The sequence below is a fragment of the Corvus kubaryi genome, unplaced genomic scaffold, assembly GCF_017639235.1.
Source record: "Corvus kubaryi isolate FWS band 111438036 unplaced genomic scaffold, C.kubaryi_AGA036_p1.0 37334, whole genome shotgun sequence".
In the NCBI taxonomy this organism is placed as follows: Eukaryota; Metazoa; Chordata; class Aves; order Passeriformes; family Corvidae; genus Corvus; species Corvus kubaryi.
The window spans coordinates 18,652,980-18,675,188 of NW_024581108.1; the positions used below are offsets into that span (position 1 = coordinate 18,652,980).

General features: G+C 43.2%; 1 protein-coding gene across 1 annotated transcript in view; it reads right to left on the reverse strand.

The window, feature by feature from the left end:
• Positions 1-22,031, reverse strand: part of TRABD2B (TraB domain containing 2B) — a 268,251-nt gene extending 246,220 nt beyond the window's left edge. The window contains exon 1 of the mRNA XM_042030644.1: positions 21,320-22,031. Within this exon, the coding sequence (XP_041886578.1) occupies positions 21,320-21,679 (360 nt within the window). The 5' untranslated portion in view covers positions 21,680-22,031. The remainder of the gene's footprint in view (positions 1-21,319) is intronic.
• Positions 22,032-22,209: the final 178 nt, after the last annotated feature.

Below are 22,209 nucleotides of genomic sequence, written 5' to 3' on the forward strand. Positions count from 1 at the left end.
GCCCCAAGCACACCACCATTCTTTCCCCCTGATGTGTCTGCTCTCTAGCTAGTTGGAAAGAAGGGGATTTTTGTCCTGCACAACTCCAAGAAGCCCCTCAGAGCCCTTGCTGCACCTTCCCCATGTGTAGTCAGTGTACTCAAGCCTTGCAGGTCGGCTCCTGAGTTTGGCCCTTTATGAATAGATCACTATGCTGCCTGCTCCCAGACGTACACAGCCAGTTGTATGTGGTGGAGAATCGTAAGCAAGGGCAGGAATGCTTGTTTGGCAGCCTTTCCCAGCCTCCGAGTGTCTACTGACTTTTTTTTTCCCCCCCTTTTTTTTTATGTCTCTGTCACCTAATTTTTAAGCTGGGTTTTGATCTTCTCTGTCAATGCAAATCAGAGAGACATCAAGTGGGCATGTGCAAGCTTCAGAGTGCTGTGTCCAACCATGTGCACATCTTGCAGCAGATGGGAGCTGGGATAGGTGACCACACATTGCAACCTGCTGCCTCACCCCTCGGGATCAGCTGGGGCCTGTTCTCTGTCTGTTTAGTCAGCAGCCAGCTGAGAGAAGACAGGTCACCAGTGAAGAAAAGAAACAGCTAAAAAGCCCTGCTTTTATATACAACCTGCCTGCTCTCACCCACTCTTTCCATATATATATTGTATCTTGCTTCTGCAATTAAAACACATTACTTAAAGAGAATATAATATTTCAAGCTGAAGAGTAAATTGGAAAGCTGTGGTTTTCATTTACATGAGTTAAACACACAAGGGACAGCTGGAATGGCAGTTAAAATTAGGCTACCCATTAGGATGCATTAGATGACATTAACCCAAGACCTCTCTGGTCCACCACAAAGCCATCACGCTGCAAGGCAGTTTAACAGCAACCTAGAGCTTTATAGTGACACTTGTGTTCAGTGCAAACATTGGAAAGGAGTTACTTTCCCTCTCCGTGACATGGCACATGGTCAGTGTTGCTGCTTCCAGACTACAGGGGCTTGGCACTTCTTTTAAAGCCTTTAAAAGGCTGAAATCAAATGCTGCAATAACCCTTTCACTTCAACAGAAAAGTATGCCAGAAATGCTACGCAAAATGCACCAGCAGGCACAACCAGACAAGGGTGTGACCAATCAGACTCCATTCCCAAATACTGCTTATTCATCCTTCCCATGCGTGGTCGTCAGGATTGGAAATTATCCATCTTCCTGGTAAAGAAAGAAACAAAAATATACTGAGGCATCAAGCCACCGAAGTGCAAAACAAGCACTACTGCTTTTGCAGTATCTACCATGGCTGCTTATCTAGGCTGTGATTTTTCTCCTGGGATCCAGCTTCATGAGTCGTCAAAGACAGACCATGAAGCACCATTCAAGTATTAAAAGACTCATAGGAAGTTTGAAATGAACTTAAACGGCAGAGTGCCTGCAACTCTGAGTACCTCCCGAGATTTCCCTCACATAATAACTGAATTATTAACTAAAAAAAGAGTAGTGTGTGGAAAAATGAAGCCACTTGCTTGTATGTGGCTAGAGTTCTACAGGGATTAAGAAGACATTTAAAAATACCAACTTTTTTCCAAATGTCTCCTTAGTTATGAGAGGAGACTTGCCAGTTGGAGATCATGAATGCTTTAAGGGAAAACAATCACTCAGAACTAGATGCACTGCTGAGACATGTTTGAAGTCCCAGAGACCCGACCCAATCTCACTTGCATCAAACTACCTGATCCTCTTGAAATCACCAGCAAGCTCCTGTTTGTAAAGCTGCAGAAAATCAGTCATAGCTTTTCACAAAAATGCTGGGTTCTCCATGTCAAGAAAATTACAGAAAGTCAGGCTATGGGCAGGAGGGGGAGAGGGTCAGAAAAAGAGAACATTGTTTATGGAACATGAAAAGCTCCAGCGACACAATATATGGAATTCGGAGGGAAACAGGCCCTCCTTTCTTTCTGTACAATTCAAATAATTCCAATGGCAGACTGGATATTCCCCAAAACGAGTTAAAAAAGCACAGGGCTGTCAAAGCAATTTAGAAAGGGAAAGTTGAAGTAAACATGGTGACTTTTTTTTAAGCCTTAATGCTTGGAAGACCTGAATGTTACCCTACCTAGTGTGTGCTTTCCATAGAATAGAAAGAAGTAATAGCTGGACAGGCAGCCCAGTGCAAGGAGGCTGCTTGGGCATTTAAGGAAAGTGTGTGGAAGTACCCCTAGAAACGATCTCAGCTCAAGCATGGCAACACCTAACTCTAACCCTTTCTAGGTGGTTCTAGGTTCTGATTAAAGAAAAAAATCCTTATGAAGTCTACTACTGACTTGGAGTTGTTATCTTCAGTAATGAGACTCTCCTTCTTGACCAGGATGCTTTAAAAATCAGCAAAGCAGACAAACAGTTTTTATTGCTTTCATGTTTCTGTGTTCATGAAGATGGGGATTTGTCACTAAGAGCAAAACACTCTGAATTCATACTTTCCATAGCTCTATTCTTCTTGCTACTGTTTTACCTCCTTACTCCAGCTGTAAGTAGGAATTAAGCCCTGAATTTGAGGGACTCTTTCGAAAGGAGTAAGATGCATGTGTCTTTACAAACAGACTGTGTGAATCTGCTTGTAGATAGGGCTTGGAGCTTAGAGATAGGGAAGTAACAGAAGAAAACTCTCAGTTCTAGAAGATGTTACTAATCACCACAGACTGCTGCTCAGCCAAGGCCATATTAAATTCCTGAACCTAGAGAAAAAGAACAAAGACTTAATAGAATTATGAATAGGGATTTTTCTTTTATATAACAAAAAGAGGGAGTGCATATTAGAGGGGGGCATAGAATAGGCAATTTGGGAAGTCTGTACCTTCTGAGTACCTCAGCCAATGGGGAAAGGAAGAGAGTGCTGCGGCCAGGAATTAGGATAAAAAGGGGGTTGCGTCCCCCAACAATTCGAGAGACCCCATGGGAAATGCCCATGGCCTCTCCCTTTTCAAATAAAGTCACAGGACTCCTCTGTCTCCTTTTTGGACATAAACACCTCTGGTGTTTGTGAATTAATTTTCCTGACACTTTGGACCTCCTGATTTCAGGCAAAGCCTTTTGCAAAGCATATGTAGGACACTATTCTCCTTTGTTACGGAAAGATGGTTTCCAGCATTTTGCATGATTCCGTTTTCACTGAGGAAAGGAGAGGTAACACAAATGACAAATAGTTCTTTACTATTTCCATCTCCCTACCTATCCTTTTGATTTATATGTATATACATGAAATTGTGAGTACATTATGATAAGATATAATCTTGAATAATTGGATCTAAACACATAAGACTAATGTAATCACAAGACTCTATTCAGCTGGGTCTAGAGCAATTACACCTAGTAAAACTGCTTGGTTTATATATGCTTTCTTCCTCTAAAGGCTTCTGTTCTTTAAAATCTCATTTTCACAGAGTTTGTATCAAACACAAGAAAGGCTGCACACTTTGCCAATTCAAAGAGATAGTTGATTCGAGGTCTGCTCACTTACCATTAGAAAGACTTATTCCCTGGTGAGCAATCTCACCAGGACTCACTTGTTTAAATTTCTACATTAATGGATGAACTGAAACCTTAAAAAGTCAGTCTGTGTTTCTCTTGCACAAAGGTTATTGTCTAACTCACTCTGGACTTCTGTGAAGGAATAGGGTTTGCTTTTTGACTTTCTGAACTGACTAGTGTGGTTTTGTCTGAGAAGCTACGAATCCCAGCAACAAACTGCATCCATGTAGTCTGAGCTGCCTGCTTTACTTCGTACAGAATGGGAGTATAAACTGGGGTATGGGAATCTAGGAACTAGCCAACAATTCCTTTCATCTTGGAATAGAAAATTTCCTTCGATAGTTTTAATTACAGTCAGGCAGACAACATGTTGCTGTTGGGTTTGGGGGGTAATTCCACTTTAGAACGGATTTGTTTAATTGTTTCCATCAGAGGAGAACTTGAAAATATTTCTAGCTTTTAATTAGCAGGTTGGCAGCCTCACTCGTAACTCTTTCACAAATGACTCTGGATGTTGAGGCTTAGAATAAATCAATTTGACATGAGCGCGATGCACTCTGTAGAGCTCCTGACAGCCACGAGGTGTCTCTAGGAACTGTCCCAGAAGGGGTGGGAATCCTGGTTAACAAACAAGACAAAACTGAAATTCAATCTCTGCAGAAGCAGAGATTTTTGTCTGCAGTTGTAAAAATTTTCTTTAATAAATGACTCCTAAAAGAGAGAGCATGATCTTGTCTATCAAATAACTGCGCAGTACTAGAACCAGAGAAAATATATTTACAGACTCGAAGAATGGTAAAACAAGGGACTACATCTGGAAGTACTAAAGGAAAACCTTAAATATGTTAGGAAAAAGTTCCAACAGTGGAAGTCACTTAGACAAAGGAATACGTTGCTAGTTGAGAATGCATGAGGCAACGCTAGAAAGAGGTGCTTCAGAGATGAATTTTGAATTTTATTATAACAACACTATTTGGCTGTGTCATCAAGAGCATTAAAACCCATGCTGATTCTCAGAACTTGAAATCTCATAATCCAAAACCTACATCTGCATTTGGGCAGCAGCAAAGCACACAGCAAATGCTCTCTGCACAGAGCAAGTGGTTAGGACCCAGAAACTGCTGAAATATAGGAAACAGAGCCTTTGTCAGGGAGAGGTCATTGTCCTGATAGTCACTGTGTCCAAGGAATTAGCCAATATGGACTTTACTGACTGAATCTCTTAAACATTACTCTGCATTGACCACTCAAATAGAAACAGGCATAACTGAAACAGAATGGGAACATATACTGAAATTGTTTAGAACCAAAGAGCAAAGCCAAACAAGAATTGCAAGCAGAAGCTAAACTTTTCACTCAAAAGCTGAACTAGGCAGCTCATCTCCTTAGTGACAGAAAGAAGACATTTCTTAGGAGAAAAGAAAAAGATGAACCCTCCAAGTCGAAACCATGACCGCCTCTTCTATCTGTGTCTTCAAGTGAAAGGGTAAGTTGGTTGTCTGGTGAGATCTGGGTCATCTGAGCTACAAAGAATGAAGCCTGGAGCTGCAAGAAATGCAAGGCCAGTATTTATACTACATGTGGCTTCCATGTACATGATTCTTATTTCTGAAATGAACTTCAAGCTAAGACAATCCAAGAGAGACCTCCTTGATGAAATGTTGAGGTGAAACTGCCATGTCCTGCCTCCCATGTCATTCAGCTGTACTTCAAGAACTTCAATGACTGCACAGCATGACACTACTGATGTGAGCAGAGACCTGACCTGCTGCAAATCAGGTGTAATGGCACATTAAGTAAGCTGTAAAGCATTATTACTTTCCTGATGTCTGGTAAAGAAGTTTCTATATTCTACAGAGGTAAAGTCACCCTATCTCAAACAACCTGCCAGTCAGTCATCGTGGAGCTGTGTTAGAGAGCTCCCACCAAGAGGGCACAGGAAGACTTTCTTCTCCCTTGGCAAATTCATCCAAAGCTGCTACAAGATTTCCACCTCTGTCGCTATCTACAGCTCAGAAGAGAAAAATAATAATATCTCAATAAAAAAGTTACAAATTCAGCCTTTTCTATCTTCAATGTGCTGTTACGCACTAGTAGCACAAAAATTTCCATTTGGGTCACTCACCAGATTGTTCTTTTGCTGATGAGACTCATGGGTTTTTCTAACTTCACTTTAAATTTGAAATTGAGACATTTCAAGGAACGTTTTCTTCCTCAAATAAAAAAAAATCACATGAGCACTGTTTCTGTTAAAAAAAAAAAAAAAAGCATTTTCCAAAAATAAATAGCTCTAATATCTTGCCCATCTTGCACGCAGAGAACTGAAACGCGAAAGGCCACGTCAGGATTGTCTCTGAGGCCCCAGAAAATTCTTGCCTCCTGCTAACAGAGCTTGCCTGATAAGCTTGGAATAGTGCACATAGAGCCCATGGAGTCCAGCTGGCCTAAAATGCTTTATGGATCATGGATAGGTATATCCCACATCTGGAGAATGAGCAGAAGAAATAGTGAGGGGCTGCTGCTATTTCAGAGCCTCATATACCCACCACGGCTTTGTCCCATCCCACAGCATTTTCAGACACTTCCAAGTTTAATCTCCCCGAACTCTGCATACTCCAGGCTGCATCCAGCTGCTGCTGTAGGAGCTCTGCAGTGTGTACTGCACACTGGGCAGAGCAGCCACAGGAGGTGACAGGAGTCTGGCACAACTGTCCCTGTTTTCCATTCCCTCTGCCTTGCAGCGTTGTCCATTGCACCCCACTCCTACATGATGAATTGTCACTCGAGTCCATGCCGTGAACTGGCTGCTCTGCACTGCAGCAGATTCCAGTGGCAATGGTCCCATAGATCTAGTAGAGGCACCACGGGATGAGAGACACCAGCAGAGTGTAAGGCACAGCCCAAAAGGAACCACAGAGCCTCAGTGGGGCCCACTGGCCACACCAAATGCCAACCTCTGCCTAGTGCAGAAGGCTCCCAAGAAAGGGCTGAAGTTTGAGCAAAAACACATGTGAACCAACGGCACCACTTCCATTTGGACAAGCTCAGGTAGCCCAAGATAGCTTAGAACACCTTGTTCACTTCAATCCCCTGTGTTTAACACTCGGACAACCTTTCACTCTTCATAAAGTGTCATAAGTTACCCAACAAATGCACAAGGCACGTGGGGCTCAACATTACTGTCTTCTCTCAAACCAAGGGTCCTGTTCAGGGCTGCCTGCCAAACTGGTGGATGAACCTGGTCACCCCTGAGGCAGATAAGCTCTTGTGAAGAGGAGGAGAACTGGACAAACAATACCAAGGACATACTCTTCCATTGATCCCAAATGTGGTGGGGAAATCAAAGGGCTTCAGACAAGAGGAAAGGCACATTTGATGAAATAAAACCAGTATTTTTACTGTTTTGATAAGCACGATGGATGATAAAAGGTCTTGGAAGGCATTAACTCTACTTCACACTGGAGTGCTGCTAAAGCCAGCATGGCAAGAGACTATAACCCTGTAAACATATGTTGTGTATTAGATTCTGATCTGGCAGCTTGCCTTAATTTTGGTTTTTTAACGCTCCAGCTAGTTCCAAATACACTTCCATGTTTGTGTTCCAACAAATGAGCAAAAGGCACAATGCTTGAGCAACGGGGACACAGGAATGCACTGGACTATAGTCAGTTAAAAAAAAAAGCCTCCATTAGTATTGGCACATCAGGCAGAGGATAACAAAAATATCAGCAAATTCTTTTTTCTATCCCTTTCTCCAAGGTTTTTGGTTTTTTTTCCAGTGTGGACTTCACAGCTGCTGAGAACTGTAATGATTTTAGTCTCTTCTATCTGATCTATCAACATGGACAGAAGTGACAAGAGAACACCTTTCCAGACAATTTTGTGATTCCCAGCTCCTCACCGAAAAAGCAGCCCACAGAGCATCCTCTGAATAGCAATTAGCCTGGGTCCCTGTAGGTGCAGACGAAGAAATTCTTTCGAGAGGCATTTCAGACTGCTCAGGATTGAGAGTTCCGGCTCATATAAACAAACACTGTTACAAGAGGCAAAGTTGATATGGATTTATGCAAGGAATGCATAGACTGAATAAGCAATTTGATAATTAACGGAGTTGACAGGCACTTTCCAATAGTATTCAAGTACGTGCAGACTGAATGGTTTCATATACAAGCTGAACCAAAGACAGTATTAATTTTTAACCCATTTTATACCTAATCACTCAGATGAAGGAAACACATGCATTTTTTCCCTCTTGGGTATTAGTCTTGACCTCCCAAAGCCTGACTATTGGGACATAAATCCTTTGCACTTAGTAGTATTGCACACAACAAACCTGCAGATGTCTTGTACAGGATGATCTTTTTCTTAAAGACCTTTTGAAGAATGAACTTTTGATTACTTTCTGAATATTGATTACTTCTTTTATGTCCCACAGCTTAAATGCAGCAGTTTTGCTCTTAACAACGAACTGAGAGCTTAGTTGCATGAGTTCAGGGAATTTCTGAAGAGCCCCTCTTGACTAAAAGGAAATTTCTTTTATTACTGGCTTCCAAGCAAACAAAACCACTGCTCCTACAAGCCCAGCTGCAGAAACTAAAGATGCTTAGCAAGGTCTTGAGCAAAGCACTGTCCCACCTGGCAGGAGATGATGGTAATTCATTGTGCATGGAAGACATTGTGACATTTTGAACTGCACAGGGAAAAAAGAGCAGTAATGTAACTGCTCCCACACAGGAATGAGATACTCAATGTTTTCTCAGGCTGGAACAGGCTCAGGGATGATGCCTTGATCTGTTTCACAACTTCACCCCTCTTAGGATCAGGAAACAGGCTTCTAATACATTTGGTTTATGTTCTCATATCCTAGACAACAGAATAATCTCCTAAAGGTTATGTCCACAGAAACCACCTATGGAAACAAGATTTGGTCAGGCTTTCCTTACCCCACACTCTCCTTCTCCTTTAGTGACAAAATCAAAAGCAAGACCAAGACAACCACTTTCTAAGGCCTCCATAAAGAAATTGAGAAAAGGGGCTATATGGAAACACATTGTCTCCAGTCATATTGAAACTGCAGGTAATTGGAAAACATCTATTGAATGATCCCAGTTCTCCAGCAAGAGGTAGATGAACTGTCAAATGGAGTTAGATTTGAGGTGCTTCAGGCCCATTATTCTGCCCAGCTCAACAGCAGACACCTAGGAAAGAATATATTAAATATATCCTCTGTTAAAAGCCTTGTAGATGGGCCAGAATTCTGGCAGCCTGCTGGGAACCCAGCAGCAAGTCAACTTGCTATGACTATTCAAACATCAAATGACACAGTGCTGCCTGCTAAGTGCCCCCCACTCCAACTCCAGCTGCAGCTGCCTTTGAAGAAAGGTGCAATGCCTTCTGCATAGATGTACACGCCGAATAAAGTTTTTTAAAGTACGTGAGAAAGAAAACTGTCATCAAAATGTACCAAGCAATTACGGGTCGAAGGTTGAACTATTATTACTTCATGCCCTCCCATTCCCCTCCCCTCCAGGGTGGGAAGAAAGGGGGAGGATTATTCATTTGTATTCAAGCACTTCATTAATGTTTATAAGAGAATCCAAACATGCAAGCAAAACAAGGACGAAACACTCGCGCCAGACGTGTGATGCGATAAATGTCACTGGAGCAAATATTTAGATCTGTTTACAGAGAGGCCTATTAAGTCCTTTTTGAAAAGCTGTGCAGTGTTGTGGCTTGGTCTCTGCCTAGCAGCTCCAGCGTAAACACATGGAAGATGGCTAAGTCTCTCTCTCTCATTTTGTTATGACATCTGGAAACCTAAGGAGGTCGGGAGAAGCCAACTGGCTGCCCTGCTGCGATGTCTAGCTACAGGGTCTGCCTGTTGAATGATGGCAGCACATGTAAAGTGGAACTGCTGAGTTCTCCAGCCTGTGCCACAATCAGTGGATTTTCAACACAATAATCCCTCAACAAAGGTTGTTGCAACACACAAGCCCTTGGTTCATTGCTAATGATGCAAGTCTATGCTCTCTGCCGTTTTTCAAGATAATTTGCATTTGAGAAAATCAGTTCCATTAGGAGCTAAAACAGCAAAGAGGGGTGGAGTCACTCTATTCACCATGGGATGAAGATGCGTCCCACAATCCCTTGCCCAAAGAGCTGTAGGTCCTGAAGTTCACAAACAGCCTGGACTTCTCCAGATGTCCCCTTCACATCACCATCTCATCAACTCTAGCCCCTGGGCATACAAATATTTCTTTTTCTAAGAGTACTAAATAAGTTTAAAGGTGTAAGAGAAATTTATAGATGGAAAAATCATAGTCTTAGCCCCAGATGTGGTAATGCATTTGGGATATTTTAGCCTCTGAAGTCATGCCTCAGTTTCCAACACGTTACATAAGGCCTACAGGTATAAAATTGTCCATGTTGTGTATACAAAGACTCAGGGTTCCTTATCCAGGTGCCCAGCTTGCTTCCCTGCTGTTTTGATGGAATGGTGCTCAGGCCATACAGATATGCAAGGACTCTGGAGAGTGACCCTCAAGTGGTGCTGGCTGAATTGAAACACTTTTAGTTTGAAACTCTCCTTCTGACTTAGTGAGTTTAGTTCACTTGTTTCAATGGCATCAAAAATTCAACATGAAATCACAAGTAACTCTACTCAGTCTGGTTTTTTAGCCTAACAAAATCACAAATAAATTAGAAGAATATTGACTAACATTTCTTTTCTCTCTCATTCCCTGAATAAATTTGTCTACATGAAACTCCATTCTGCATAAACCAGGAGGAAAGACAACTTGCCCAGTTTCAAGAGATACAGTTTTGGGTTCCCAATACAAGGATTGCCAACTTGTTTGATTTGTTTTAACGGAACTACACTGAGCTTTGCCCCAGAGAACAGAAGAACAGGTGCCAAGTGTTTCGGGATTCTCCCATGGTAATATTCCAAGCTATACCCTCAGGTCTAAGCACTCTCAGGAAAACACACCTCTTCCTTCCCTGACTGATAGTGATGGATTATTGATGTGACAGTTGCTAAACTTGTTGTTCTCTTAAAAAGTGTACAAAGGTTGTGACACTTCATGTTTTAGAAGAACAGAAAAATTCATGCAACCATCCAGCCGAACAGTAAATAAACATTGGTTGTCCCTACTGTGTAACAGGGATCAGTCTTTTCAGACTTAAGCATCCAAGAGAACTTTTTTTTCTGCTTAAGTTCTCCCTTCTGATTAGTGTCCCTGATTAATTCTTGCAGAAAATGCGCAACAGCTTAGTGGCTAGGTCTCAAACCATGGTCCCTTCCATGATGCTACATTTAGCTGCTATTCTCTGCTTTTTGGTGTGTTTTACTGCTCTTAATATACCAGACTCGTCAGGAGTGCCAGGCCTCAAAATCTTGTCAGTAGCATGCCAAACATCCACAAGGAAGAGAGAGGAATACCTTGCCCTACTCTTGTTTAGCTACCTCCTGCTTTGGAGCTAACCCTTGGGTTATTTACATTGCGTGACCTTGAAATAAATGGCATTTGGCAGGCCGCCGGGTGACTCTGTGTTTCAAATCAAACATTCTCAGTTTCTCCCACACTGACAATGGGAATAATTCCTGAATGGTTTTTTGGGGGTGTTTCTTTCCATCTCATTGCCTGCCACGGAGCTTTTTGGTAACTACGTCAGGGTTGGTGAACTCTAGCTTGACTTTCTTGTTAGACTCAAGTACCAAGTGGTGTGTGTGGTTTTCTTCTGTAGTTTGGTGTGTATGTGTGTGTGTGTGTATTTTCTCCTTGTCCCAGAGTGTCTGCACCGCTGGTATTAGAGCTACAATTGTTCTATATATAAAGCAAAGATCCCTTGAATGATCTGCCAAAGGCTTTATCTATGAACAATCTTTGTCTGTACTTGCTTTGCCGTTAACCAGTTTTGACTCTACTCCATAATGGCTGGAGTTGCTTTGCCTTAACTGATATGTATCAAAGAGAAATGCTAAAATTAACTGCTCATGAACTGTGTCCAGGATGTTAGATTAACTCATGTGGAATCCTTCAGTGAACAAACTGATTTATGATGTGTTATGACATTGTTATTTGATGTGTTGCACAACTAAATTTTAAAAAATGAAGAGCGCTCCATTAATAAGAGATAAATCTTTCCAATGTAATTCAAATGAATCTGCAACAACTTTAGAGACAGTGTGATAAGGGATCTTGTGTGAGTTTAGTGATTGTGTTTTGCATTCTTAGGAATATCTTCCACTGGGATCTCTTTGTCAGTAATGACAAAACCCATCCAAAATATGCCAAAATACGACACCTTTTGGGAGACTGTAGCTCTTTGTACTTCCTAAAATAGAGAAGGCTACTACTACAAGTGCTTCCCAACAACTAATACTTCCAGCTTTGAGAATGTACAAATGCATCAATGATGCTTTCTCTCCACTTCCATGATTTGCTGAAGCCCCTACAGGGTACATCTGTTCCAAGCTTATCCAGCCATAGTTAACACACAGCAAGTGCTCAGAACAGTCAGTTTCACTTTCAGGAAGAAAAACCCACCTTTATACATTTAGATATAAATTGAGTATTTTTTTTAAGCACGCACTATTCCATTACTGGAACATGAACCAGTTCAAATGCTGACCTTAAACTACGAAGTTTCTAGAGTGTGTTTCAGATGACTACAGGTTAAAGGCTCAGATCTCTCTGGATACCCAGCTTCAACAAAAATGCCTTTGAAAACGAGCTTGAGTTATATACTGTACAGTATGTCTCATTTCACAGCCAAGCCACTCAAGTTAATAAAGAAAATCTTCTCTGGCCTCACACAATTAGCTGAGTAAAAAGCTGGTCAGTGCCAGTCTGCAGACAGGGACAAGCTGATCTATAAAGCTGGACAGTGTTTCATGCCTGCAAAGCCTCTGAACTTCATCTTGCCACCAAAACACCTGGATTATTTCAGGATAGTATAACCTGGTCTCATGGACTGATGAGGTATTTTCTTGCTGCTATTCTGTAAATGGAAAGGAGAAATGCTAAGGAGCTGAACTGCATCCCAGTTGTTCAAAGGCTAAGCCATGTAAGAATTGGTTTGGCCGTACCTTTGTATTAGAAACTTGACTTTGTTCAATTCTGGGTGTTAGTGAGTTATCTTCTCCAGCAGGCAAATAATGAGCTTTTCTGAGAATGTTCTTTCTAGCTTTTTCCTGTATTAATCAGGAAATTCATTATGAAAAAGAAGGGCTTTTTGTATCATTAACTCGTACAAAAACAGTATGTTTAGGCCCTTTAGCATACTTGCACCTCTCCTGCATCTGTGATACCGCAAAAATAAAGAATTACCTCAGCTTGAAAGCAAACCACAACTTATGATCCCATTTGACTCCCAGTATGTCAGGACCAGTTCCTCTCATGGTGTATGGCTTAGCACTTTCACAATTAATAGTGCTATGATGATTTTACCAGTACTTGAGAACCAATGAGACACATTGGGGGTCCCATCACACTTCTTTCTGGAATAACATTTATCTCAATGATCATTTCTAAAACCGTGAATTAGTCACATGCCAGGAATACAAAGACCTTCAAAAATTTGGGCAAATCACGCTTTTGCCCTCTCCCCCTCTGCTGACTCTGCAAACTCCTGCACTGTGAGCATTTGGTCTCACATTTAAATAAATATTCCCCATCACTATTATGCTGTCACCTGTAATAGGAAAAGGCTGCAAGAAATCAAAGGAAAGCTAAATTTGTGCAGTGGCAGAAAGCGTACAGAGAATAATCAGTCTTCATGGTGATTGTTAACAAAAGTGAGGAAGCCTAATGGAGACCTTGGATTTAGTACACTCTCTAAAATATTAAGGGGATACTTTCAAGACACAGAACCACCTACTTGAAAGAAATACTTTCCCTGTGTTCCTCGTAACTTGACTTTTATTAAAATGGAAAGAGGTTAGAAAACTGCAAGATTTGTTTCCTTTTACTCATTCCTTGGCACACTAAGGGAGTCTGATGAATATTGCTTTGCTCTATGAAGGCAGCTTCTTCTCTGTTTTATGTACTGGAGATATCTGTGTCTCCCAACAGGTGCCCCAACACAAGAGTTAGGGTACAAGCAGCAAGTTTAATTAAATCTGGGGAAAACATAAAGCATTTACTGCTATTTTCTTAATTATGTTGATAGAGCTAACCCACTGCTAATTCCCAGCTTTTCGCCCCATCTTAGCTAACTCCTGTTTTGCAGGGACACCCAAGTATGAAGAACCTCTGGACTGGAATTCATGTGGAAGGCTTCGTAACTTCCACACTATCTGAGCCTAGGAAAAGAAGAAATCAGAATAGTTTCCTCTTCTTTTTTTACAGTCCTTTCTTTGTGTGCTACTTGGAGTTTCTGGGAATGGTTCAGTGTTACCCCTGGCTTCAAGGGACACTCTGGAATGGGTACAACACACAAGATTTGGTCTTTCGCTTCTAACACTGCTACCCACCAGCATGGGCTGCAATCCTGATTTTGAAGAATTGCTTTTGACATCTGCAAGACTCTTCAACCCCTCAGTGTTGTTGCAGTGCCTGGACAGAGGTGATCAGCAGTGGTCCACTGATAATAAATCTAATTACAGTATTTCAGGGATGATGATTTCTTCAGGTATAACTGGCCTATGGGAGTCTATGCATGATGAGAAATGGGGTGTCCAGGACTATACCAAATGACCCTCAGAGTGGAAAATCTTGGGCCTTTGATCTCATTCAAACTAAAAATAATTTTGCTAATGAGCCTACTCAAGTCATACAATATCCATTTCAAAATGCTGAGCACATGGTTTTAATTTACAGTTTTTACCAACCTTCATTTATATTGTGCTAGAAGTTCTGAAATGACTTGCACCAGAAGCTCTAAAATATTGGAAATCCAAATATGAAGGACTACTGTTGGAATAAGTTAGTGATAAAAGCAGCGGACATGAGTGTGAATTCCTGCTTGAGCTTCTGACAGGTATTAAACAGGTCACCTTTTATTCTCTGTGCCTTTAAATATCAATTAGATCCAATAAACAGTAACAATAATACAAGGTAGCTTGAGGACCAGAAAAAGCAAATCCATGGAGACACCATAACTACCAGCTGTTGTGATGGATACAACCAGCTTACAGTTTAGTCGCATGTCTGCTCCCGCTCCCTAGAGAACATAGTCTTGCTCCAATCCCAGCCTAAGAACTGAGGTATTAAGTTCAAACACTGGTATCTGCAGTTTTAAGCTCTGCAGGCACCAGTTTAATTTCTGGTGTCTCAAGCGAGCTGGAACTGTAATGGTCTTTCTTTGAGTTACAGAAAGAGTATTAAGTTCACAATTGCTGCAATGTTCAGAAATAAATGTCTTAGTAATTACAACCTAGAAACAATTTGAGAGCTTCACAAAGATACTGAAATTTTGTCATCAACCCACAGTGCCTTCTGCAGATTTAAAGGATAGTGGCCATCAAGCATTTGTACTGGTTGTCTGCTTGGAAGAGGGATTTGGTGAAGTGTGAGAACACCAGGCAGATAAGTTTCCCTGCAAAATGGGGCTCTTTTAACATTGACCCTTGAAAGTTAAAAACAGTGAAGTTTCTAAACACCAGTCATTGCTGAAAATCTCTTTTTGAGATTTTTGTGCTACAACCTAAACACTGTGCTCTGGTGAACTCAGCTTACGACTGTAAGCTGTAAGTTTCATCCAAGTAGGCAGGGAACCTCGCTAACAGGACCAAAAGATGAAAGAAATCACACCAAGTTCACATGGCTCAATCAGTAACACTGTGATTTCTTCTGCCTTTTACCTGTCTCATCAACTCCTAATGACAGTGAAAAGATTAATAAGGGTTTGCAGTGCAAAGCCCAGCACAGGGGAAACCTGTTATTTTACAGTATGTCCCTCTGAAGTCCCTAAATATGCTTTGCCAGGAGCCCTGCCACTGATCTCCTCTCTGCAGGAGTGCAAGGTGAGTGAGTGCCCTTGCTTAAGATCATTTCTGGCCTTTGCAATCCAGGAACCTCTGACTCACCCGAATGATGTGGGCTGGCTTTATAACGTGGATTGCTACTCACTGGGGAGCTGAGGGGAGGCTGTTAAAGACTTTCTGAGGACTGTAGGCTGCACTATACTTGAAGTTGAGGTTTTTAAGGTCAATGGTTCATTCTGTTTATAAGCAAAGCACCCTGGGCCTGGAGGAGAATCCTGACTGCTGCTGCAACAGCATCACAAAGTGACAGCAAATAACAAACATATTGCAAATCACTGTGAAAATACCATTTACCAAACAGGGGCTTTTGCACTTACTGGGTGAGCAGCTCCAAGGTGGCAAACACACACAGAAAAAATGGCACAGTTCTGCTATTTGACTTCTATACACTGGTAATGTTAAGCTGCCTCAGGTACAGTAGGGACTCCCTTGAGTGTCAGACTGTTTTCTGAGGATTCTTCCCTTTCAAGGCACATCTTATAAAGATGTAATTCCTGCCTAACACCAGTCACAAGCAGCACCCATAATTTTGCAAATAAATCAACCAGCAGAATCCTCCAGACCTACTCGTGGGAGGCAGGTACACCTGCCTTGGGCTTGGATGTTACCAAGGGAGGTGTGAAGGATCAGAGGGAAAGGAAGGGCTCATACCTGACCTGTTGTACAAACACTTCTGGCAGTTATATACACAATAAATACAGCAGATGAATTGCCAGTTGCCCCTCGAGCCATCATTAGTGACTGGCTGCTTGCTTAATAGGCACCAAATGCCTGGATGAGCCTTCCAAAGGGCTGTGGGGCAGGAGCACACAGTCACTGGCTGTGCAGAGCAACACCTACAGGTGGGTACAGCAATGAAACGTCAGCTGCTGATCCTTTCAGGTGTTACTGCCACTGCTGGAGTTTCAATACCTGCATAGTTTCATCCTCAACAGTTCCCCTGGTGAAGACATAAAGCAGCTCCCACTAGTATTTAAAGGCAGTTAAATGGAAGGATTTCTATTTCTGCTGTATGAATTTCTACCCTGAGGTTAATTCTGCTGGGGGAATTTGTTTACCCTGGGGCACAAGAGGGTGAAGGGAGTGATAGCTTAACAAAAGCCAGCAAGCTGAAAACTATGTGCCCTATGTATAGCTATGTGTAATCAAACCCTTTAACAACATCTCTTTCACAAACATTCAGCAGTCAAAACAGGTGATGCTGTTTTTGATGACTCCTGCTCTCTTCATGAAGCCTGAAATTCTCTAAAAGCAAGAAGGTGCCATTTCTACTATGCAAAAGCCACTTTTATTTCAAAAATTAAAAAAAAAAAACCCAGTATTACTCCTTCATATAAACTATACAGACTATCAAAAGTCAGCTAGCTCTGAAACTGAACCCTTTAATCCAGTTTAGAAAACTATGATCCTGGATCTTTCATTATAACAAACAAGTAAATTTCTCTTGGAAGTCAGTTACACTGGTCCTGTCAGCTTAGAGAACCCCAGCTTTGTGATCACAGAAATGTTTCGTTTTTCAAGGAGACAGGGCAGATTGAGCAGAGAGTCCAGGATGTGGCCCTGCCTGTATATCACTGTGTATATTACTGTTTTGCCACTGAAGGTCCAGCTTCGAGGCTGCACAGCTGTCAGTGACCAAACATGATGGACCACCCATCGGCCTTTTATTAACCAGCACTTGTTCCCCCCACTAATCCTATCACCAGAGTAATCAAAGCTGCCATGTCCTAGGGTTTGATGGAACAGCAGGACCTGGGAAATGAAGACTGATTTTGTTAACAAAGTCATTCCTGCCCCATGATTGCTGTCTCATTGGTAGAAAGCGGGGAGATGAGGTTTATTTGTGCAGAGAATGAGGCGGCAAAGAAATGAAAGGGGGAGAATGGTGAAGTGTGAAGTTTAATCTGGCACAGTCTGAGGTTTCTTTCTTTGAGGCGGTCTCTGATCCAATCAACACTGGTTTGATATTTAACATCTCCCCCTGCAGTCGGAAATGATAGCAGCTGGAGGAGACCAGAGTCGGGGCTTCCCAAACAGCCAAGGGGGAGAAAAGGAGGTGCTGGCAGCTCCCCACCAGCCTCACAGCTTCCCCACCAACAGGCTGGCATGAAGCTGGACCCTGACACAGAATTTTCCCTATGAATCTTGGAATTCAGGGCATCTGCAATGAGCTGAATGCAGACTGTCCCTGAGGAGAGCAAGCTCGGGATGGGATGGGAGAGGGATTTTAGTTCTAATGCACAGGAAGGGCTATGAACACTGTCTGGGACTGGGGATCCTGCTGAGAAACAGGATCAAACACAAGCAAGGGATGCCACCCACCTCCCCAGGGAACAGCAGTTTGGGTAGAGGAGTAAGACCTTCCCCTTGCTGACGGTACAGAGCTTCAGTGGGGACACACTGCAATCACTCCAGGGTGATGGGGGGCCCCTGACAGCCCTGGGTCATCAGGGAGGATGCAACAGACCTGAGCAGCTGCAGGAGCCACCATCAAAGTTCTCCTTACTCCAACAACAGCCTGGGGAGAGCTTCCCATCATTGACCCACATGAGGGTCCCAAAGAAGAGAGAAAACTTAGCCCTATCCCCAGCTGGCCCTCAGAGGGCACATGGAGGAGTGCTCACAGTCAGTCATGGCTGCCGGGCCTCTGCCAGGATTCCACGAGAAGGCCTGGAACGCCATCTGCCCCTCATCAGTCCTCAGTCCTGGCCAACTTGATTTTGCCCTTTGCTGGCCACTCTCTACATAAATATCAGTGCTGTCAGACAGACTCGTCTGCTTCCTCTTCTTCACTTGCCTCAGCTCTTTCTGTTCCCACCTTCCATGAAAACCCTGAAACTTCAAATACAAGGAGCAGTGAAATTTCAACCTGACCCAAACCTGCTATGAATTCCCCTGCATCCGGGCTCCCAACACAGCCTTCTGCTGTGATTCCAACACCTTGACACCAGCTCTACCATAGCCAGTGCCTGGACTTTGAGTGACCAGCAGCTGCCAGAGTCCCAGGAGGTGGGATAACATTCCCCCCCCCGGGATCCAAGCAGGAGAGCGGCCAGTCAAGGGGAAGCAGGAGGATGGGAGTGATGTGGCAAAGCAGCAGGAAACACTGCACAGAGATTTCAGGGGGAGCAGAGCATCAAACTACAAAGTTTCGGGGTTTACAACAGAAAACAATGCTCCCTGCTCTACCTGCAGGAGCTGGCTCTCCAGGAAGCAGCTAATTATATGAGCCACCCTAATCTTTTTACCCAGCTAAGACAATCAACATTTCAAAGCCACGCACAGAACGTTTCAAAGATCGTTCCTGGTCAAAAATGCAAGTGTATCCACTTTCTTTCAGAGCAGATCAAAACCAAGTACCACACCGGGACCACTCCTAGATTTCCTCCTCCTCACGGTATCAGATTAACAGATTTGGTGTATGTAGTCAGATTAAATATTTGCAGTAGCACAAAGCTGCCTTTGAGGGGAAGAACTAGGGAAAAAAAGCTTTTTTGTCTTTTTTTTTTAATTTGCTTAGGGCAAAAATACTGGACTTTGGGGACGTGGGAAACAAAAGCATTGACATGATTCAGCAAAGTACAGTCTTAAAACCTGAAATCTGAATGCAGAAATAATGTGCAGTATTCCTGTAATAGTAATGCTGAAAACAGGTAAAAAACCACTGATGCCCTTAGCAGGTTTGGGACTGTAACTTATCACAGATGTTCTCATCAAACTGTGCAAACACCCCGCGAGACAAAAGCTGCTCAATTTCTGATTTCCATTTTAGTGTGTTTTAATTATGTGTTACTTAAGGAAGGCTCCAAGACCTGGAATTGGGAGGTGAAACCTTGCAATAGTAATGCACTCCACTAAATTAGCACAGTAATACACCAAGCAGTAGGACTGCTAGACGGTGTGATAACATTACAAATTACTATTGTTAAACAACTAGCCAGGTGTCAGGATGCATGAAATCTAGAGGAAGCAAGAAAATAAATACCTGGTTTGTTTTGTTTAATTTTGTCTCCTGTTGTTCTGGTGGCCCTGTTCCCAGAAAAAGCTTCAATCTAGGAAAAAATCCTCCTGAACACACATCTATTTCAGCAACTTTGTCAATTCTCTCTAACAATTAAAATGGAATGCATTTTTTTAAACAGCACAAATGTTTTGCACAAATGACTGTCTTTTACTTGCCAATAGCAGTAATACCTTTGCTGTTCTTTTTTAGATTATTTTTGGAGCAAAATGAATGGGAAATTTTTGTTTCTATTTAAAACTTGGAGAGAAACACAATTATGGTAAGAGCAGCAGTGAGTTTTGTACTCTGTCCCTTTTCCTTTCTCTGTTGCTCACTCTCTCTAAAGAGAAAAAAATGTAGCATGATTCACATTTAAAAGGCTTCCAAGTGGTACATTTTTAACCAAGTGCTTTCATGTGCTTGATTCTCACTGCCATTTTTAACTTAATACAACCAAACACTATTGGACGTCTGCAATGGTTAATTATTTTTACCTCACCTTAAAGAAGGGGTTCAACAGAGAGGATAGGCACTTAAACCTTTCAGACAGAACAGTGTAAAACGAATTCCTTGGTTTGGATGTGTGTTAATTAATGCAAGGGTCCTGAGGGGCTTTATTTTAATTATTTTTGTTGATAAACAAGAAAATTCATTCGAAAGTGCTTGCAACAATCTCCTCTGAAGGCTGTATGTAAAGACTCCTAGTTAAAATACTGGATGAACCAAATGTTACTGAAAGCCAGACTTTTTCCCCTTAAAATAGTTCCCACCGGACTTCAGGGGAGCAGGGGGTGAAGGCACTCTAAGGACATTTTAATCACACTGAAGATCAGTCCTTTAATCCTTATTCCCACATCACTAAGAATTTTTTTGGTCAAAGTAGGACAGTAAAATAAGGCTGGAAATAGACTGATCCAAAACTAATGACAAAAAGCAGGTTAAAAATGAAATATCATAGCAGTAACTGACACCACCTTAAATCTCCCCTGGATTATTTGTTTTCTTCCACACACATTCATTTCCTCAATTTCTAGTAAATCTCATTTCACATAAACAGTTCCACAAAGCAAAGTCAATAGCTGTTACTGTGTTCCTGATTAATCCACTGAAATGAAATAGATCTCATGGCTTAGTATTTGGTTGTTTAAAGCTAAATCCACTGAAAGAATTCCGGAGTCCAGTTACACCAATAACTTTTGTTTCTTAGCCTACGTCTTTTTCTTTCTGCTGAAATTTACCTGTTCTAAAGTGAAATAAACCCATGCATATTGCACACTTAATTTCCCCCAGTACAAGGACAACATGAGTCACTTTGTTTTGACCCAGAGTGACCACTATAAAGACGAGTGACAGTTTACATGTACTTAAATCAATTTGAACAATGTCGAAATTTCTGTTTTCATTGTTCATGCTTCATCCTCTTCCTGACAAGTACCACAGAGCTGCTTTACTTCAAAACAAACAAACAAACAAAAAAAGCACTTTTTACCCAGCTCCGGGACAGGATAGGAAGCATGGAAATTTCCCTCACAAGAGGCAAGCAAGCAGACACACACATTCACACCCTGGACATTTGCCTCTCAAATAAATTATACACATGATCCACGTGCAGCGCTCGCCACGCACATCACAGGGTTTCTGCAGGCAGCACTGGTCAGTGTGACAGCAAACAGGCAGCCCACCACAAAAGCTGCTGAGGCCCATGAGTGATCACCCCGCTGCAGCAGGCTTGGGGCTCACCCCCACCAACTGATGAATGTGCAAGGAGAACGGCCCCCACATCCTGGGATAACACACGAGGCCCAGAAGCCTCCTTACCTGGGAGAAGTTGAGCCCGTTCAGTGGGTGACACTGCTCCTCCACCCGTTCCACCGCACCCGTCTTCTTCTTCATCCTCTCGGCCTCTTGGGCGAGGTAGAGATCGAGCACCGGCACCCCTCTGGAGCGGATGTCCGTCTCCGTCAAGGAGTTTACCATAAGCATCACCCAGACGGGCCTCTTGCGCTCCCAGTTCCCGGCGATGGCGTTGAAGAGGTAGTCGGCATAGAGCCCTTTGCCTCGCTGGTCCGGGGTCATCCAGTGGGGCAGCATCAGCTTGATGTAGTCCAGGTGGCGTTTTAGGCGGCGGTACAACTCCCGGGGCAGCACGTCCTGCAGGTTCTCCCCGTGGGGCAGCATCTGGCAGCTGGCCAGCCCCGAGATGGTGTAAGGGTCCGTGAGGTCCAGCTCGAAGTAGACGCTGGAGCTGGCGTGGAAGGCGGCCTTGGAGTTGTCAGGGATGAAGTCCCAAACTCGCGTGTAGGGCACGTGGATGGTGCCGAAGAGATAGGCGGGGGGGTCACGGCGAATGGTCCAGAGGAAAGAGTTGAGCTCTCCTTGCTGCGGGGAAGATAGAGGGGCTGGTCAGCGATGGAGGAGCAGAAGGGCAGGAAATAGTGATGCCACCCTCAGGGCTGCCCGCAAGGCAGGAGGAGCGGGGGTCCCGCTTCTCCATCTCCTCGCACAAGCCCCACGCGGGCTCGCAGTAAGCAAAGCCGACGGGTACCATGAGGCCCGCGTGGGGTTGGGTCCCGCCGTGACCCCCCGCTCGCCCCCGCATCCCCCGGCCCCGCTCCAGCCCCGGGCCCCTCCACGGGGGACCCGCGGGGCAGCGCCGCCACACCTGCGGGGCCGCGCGCGTCCGCCTGCGCGGGGCGGGGGGGTCCCTC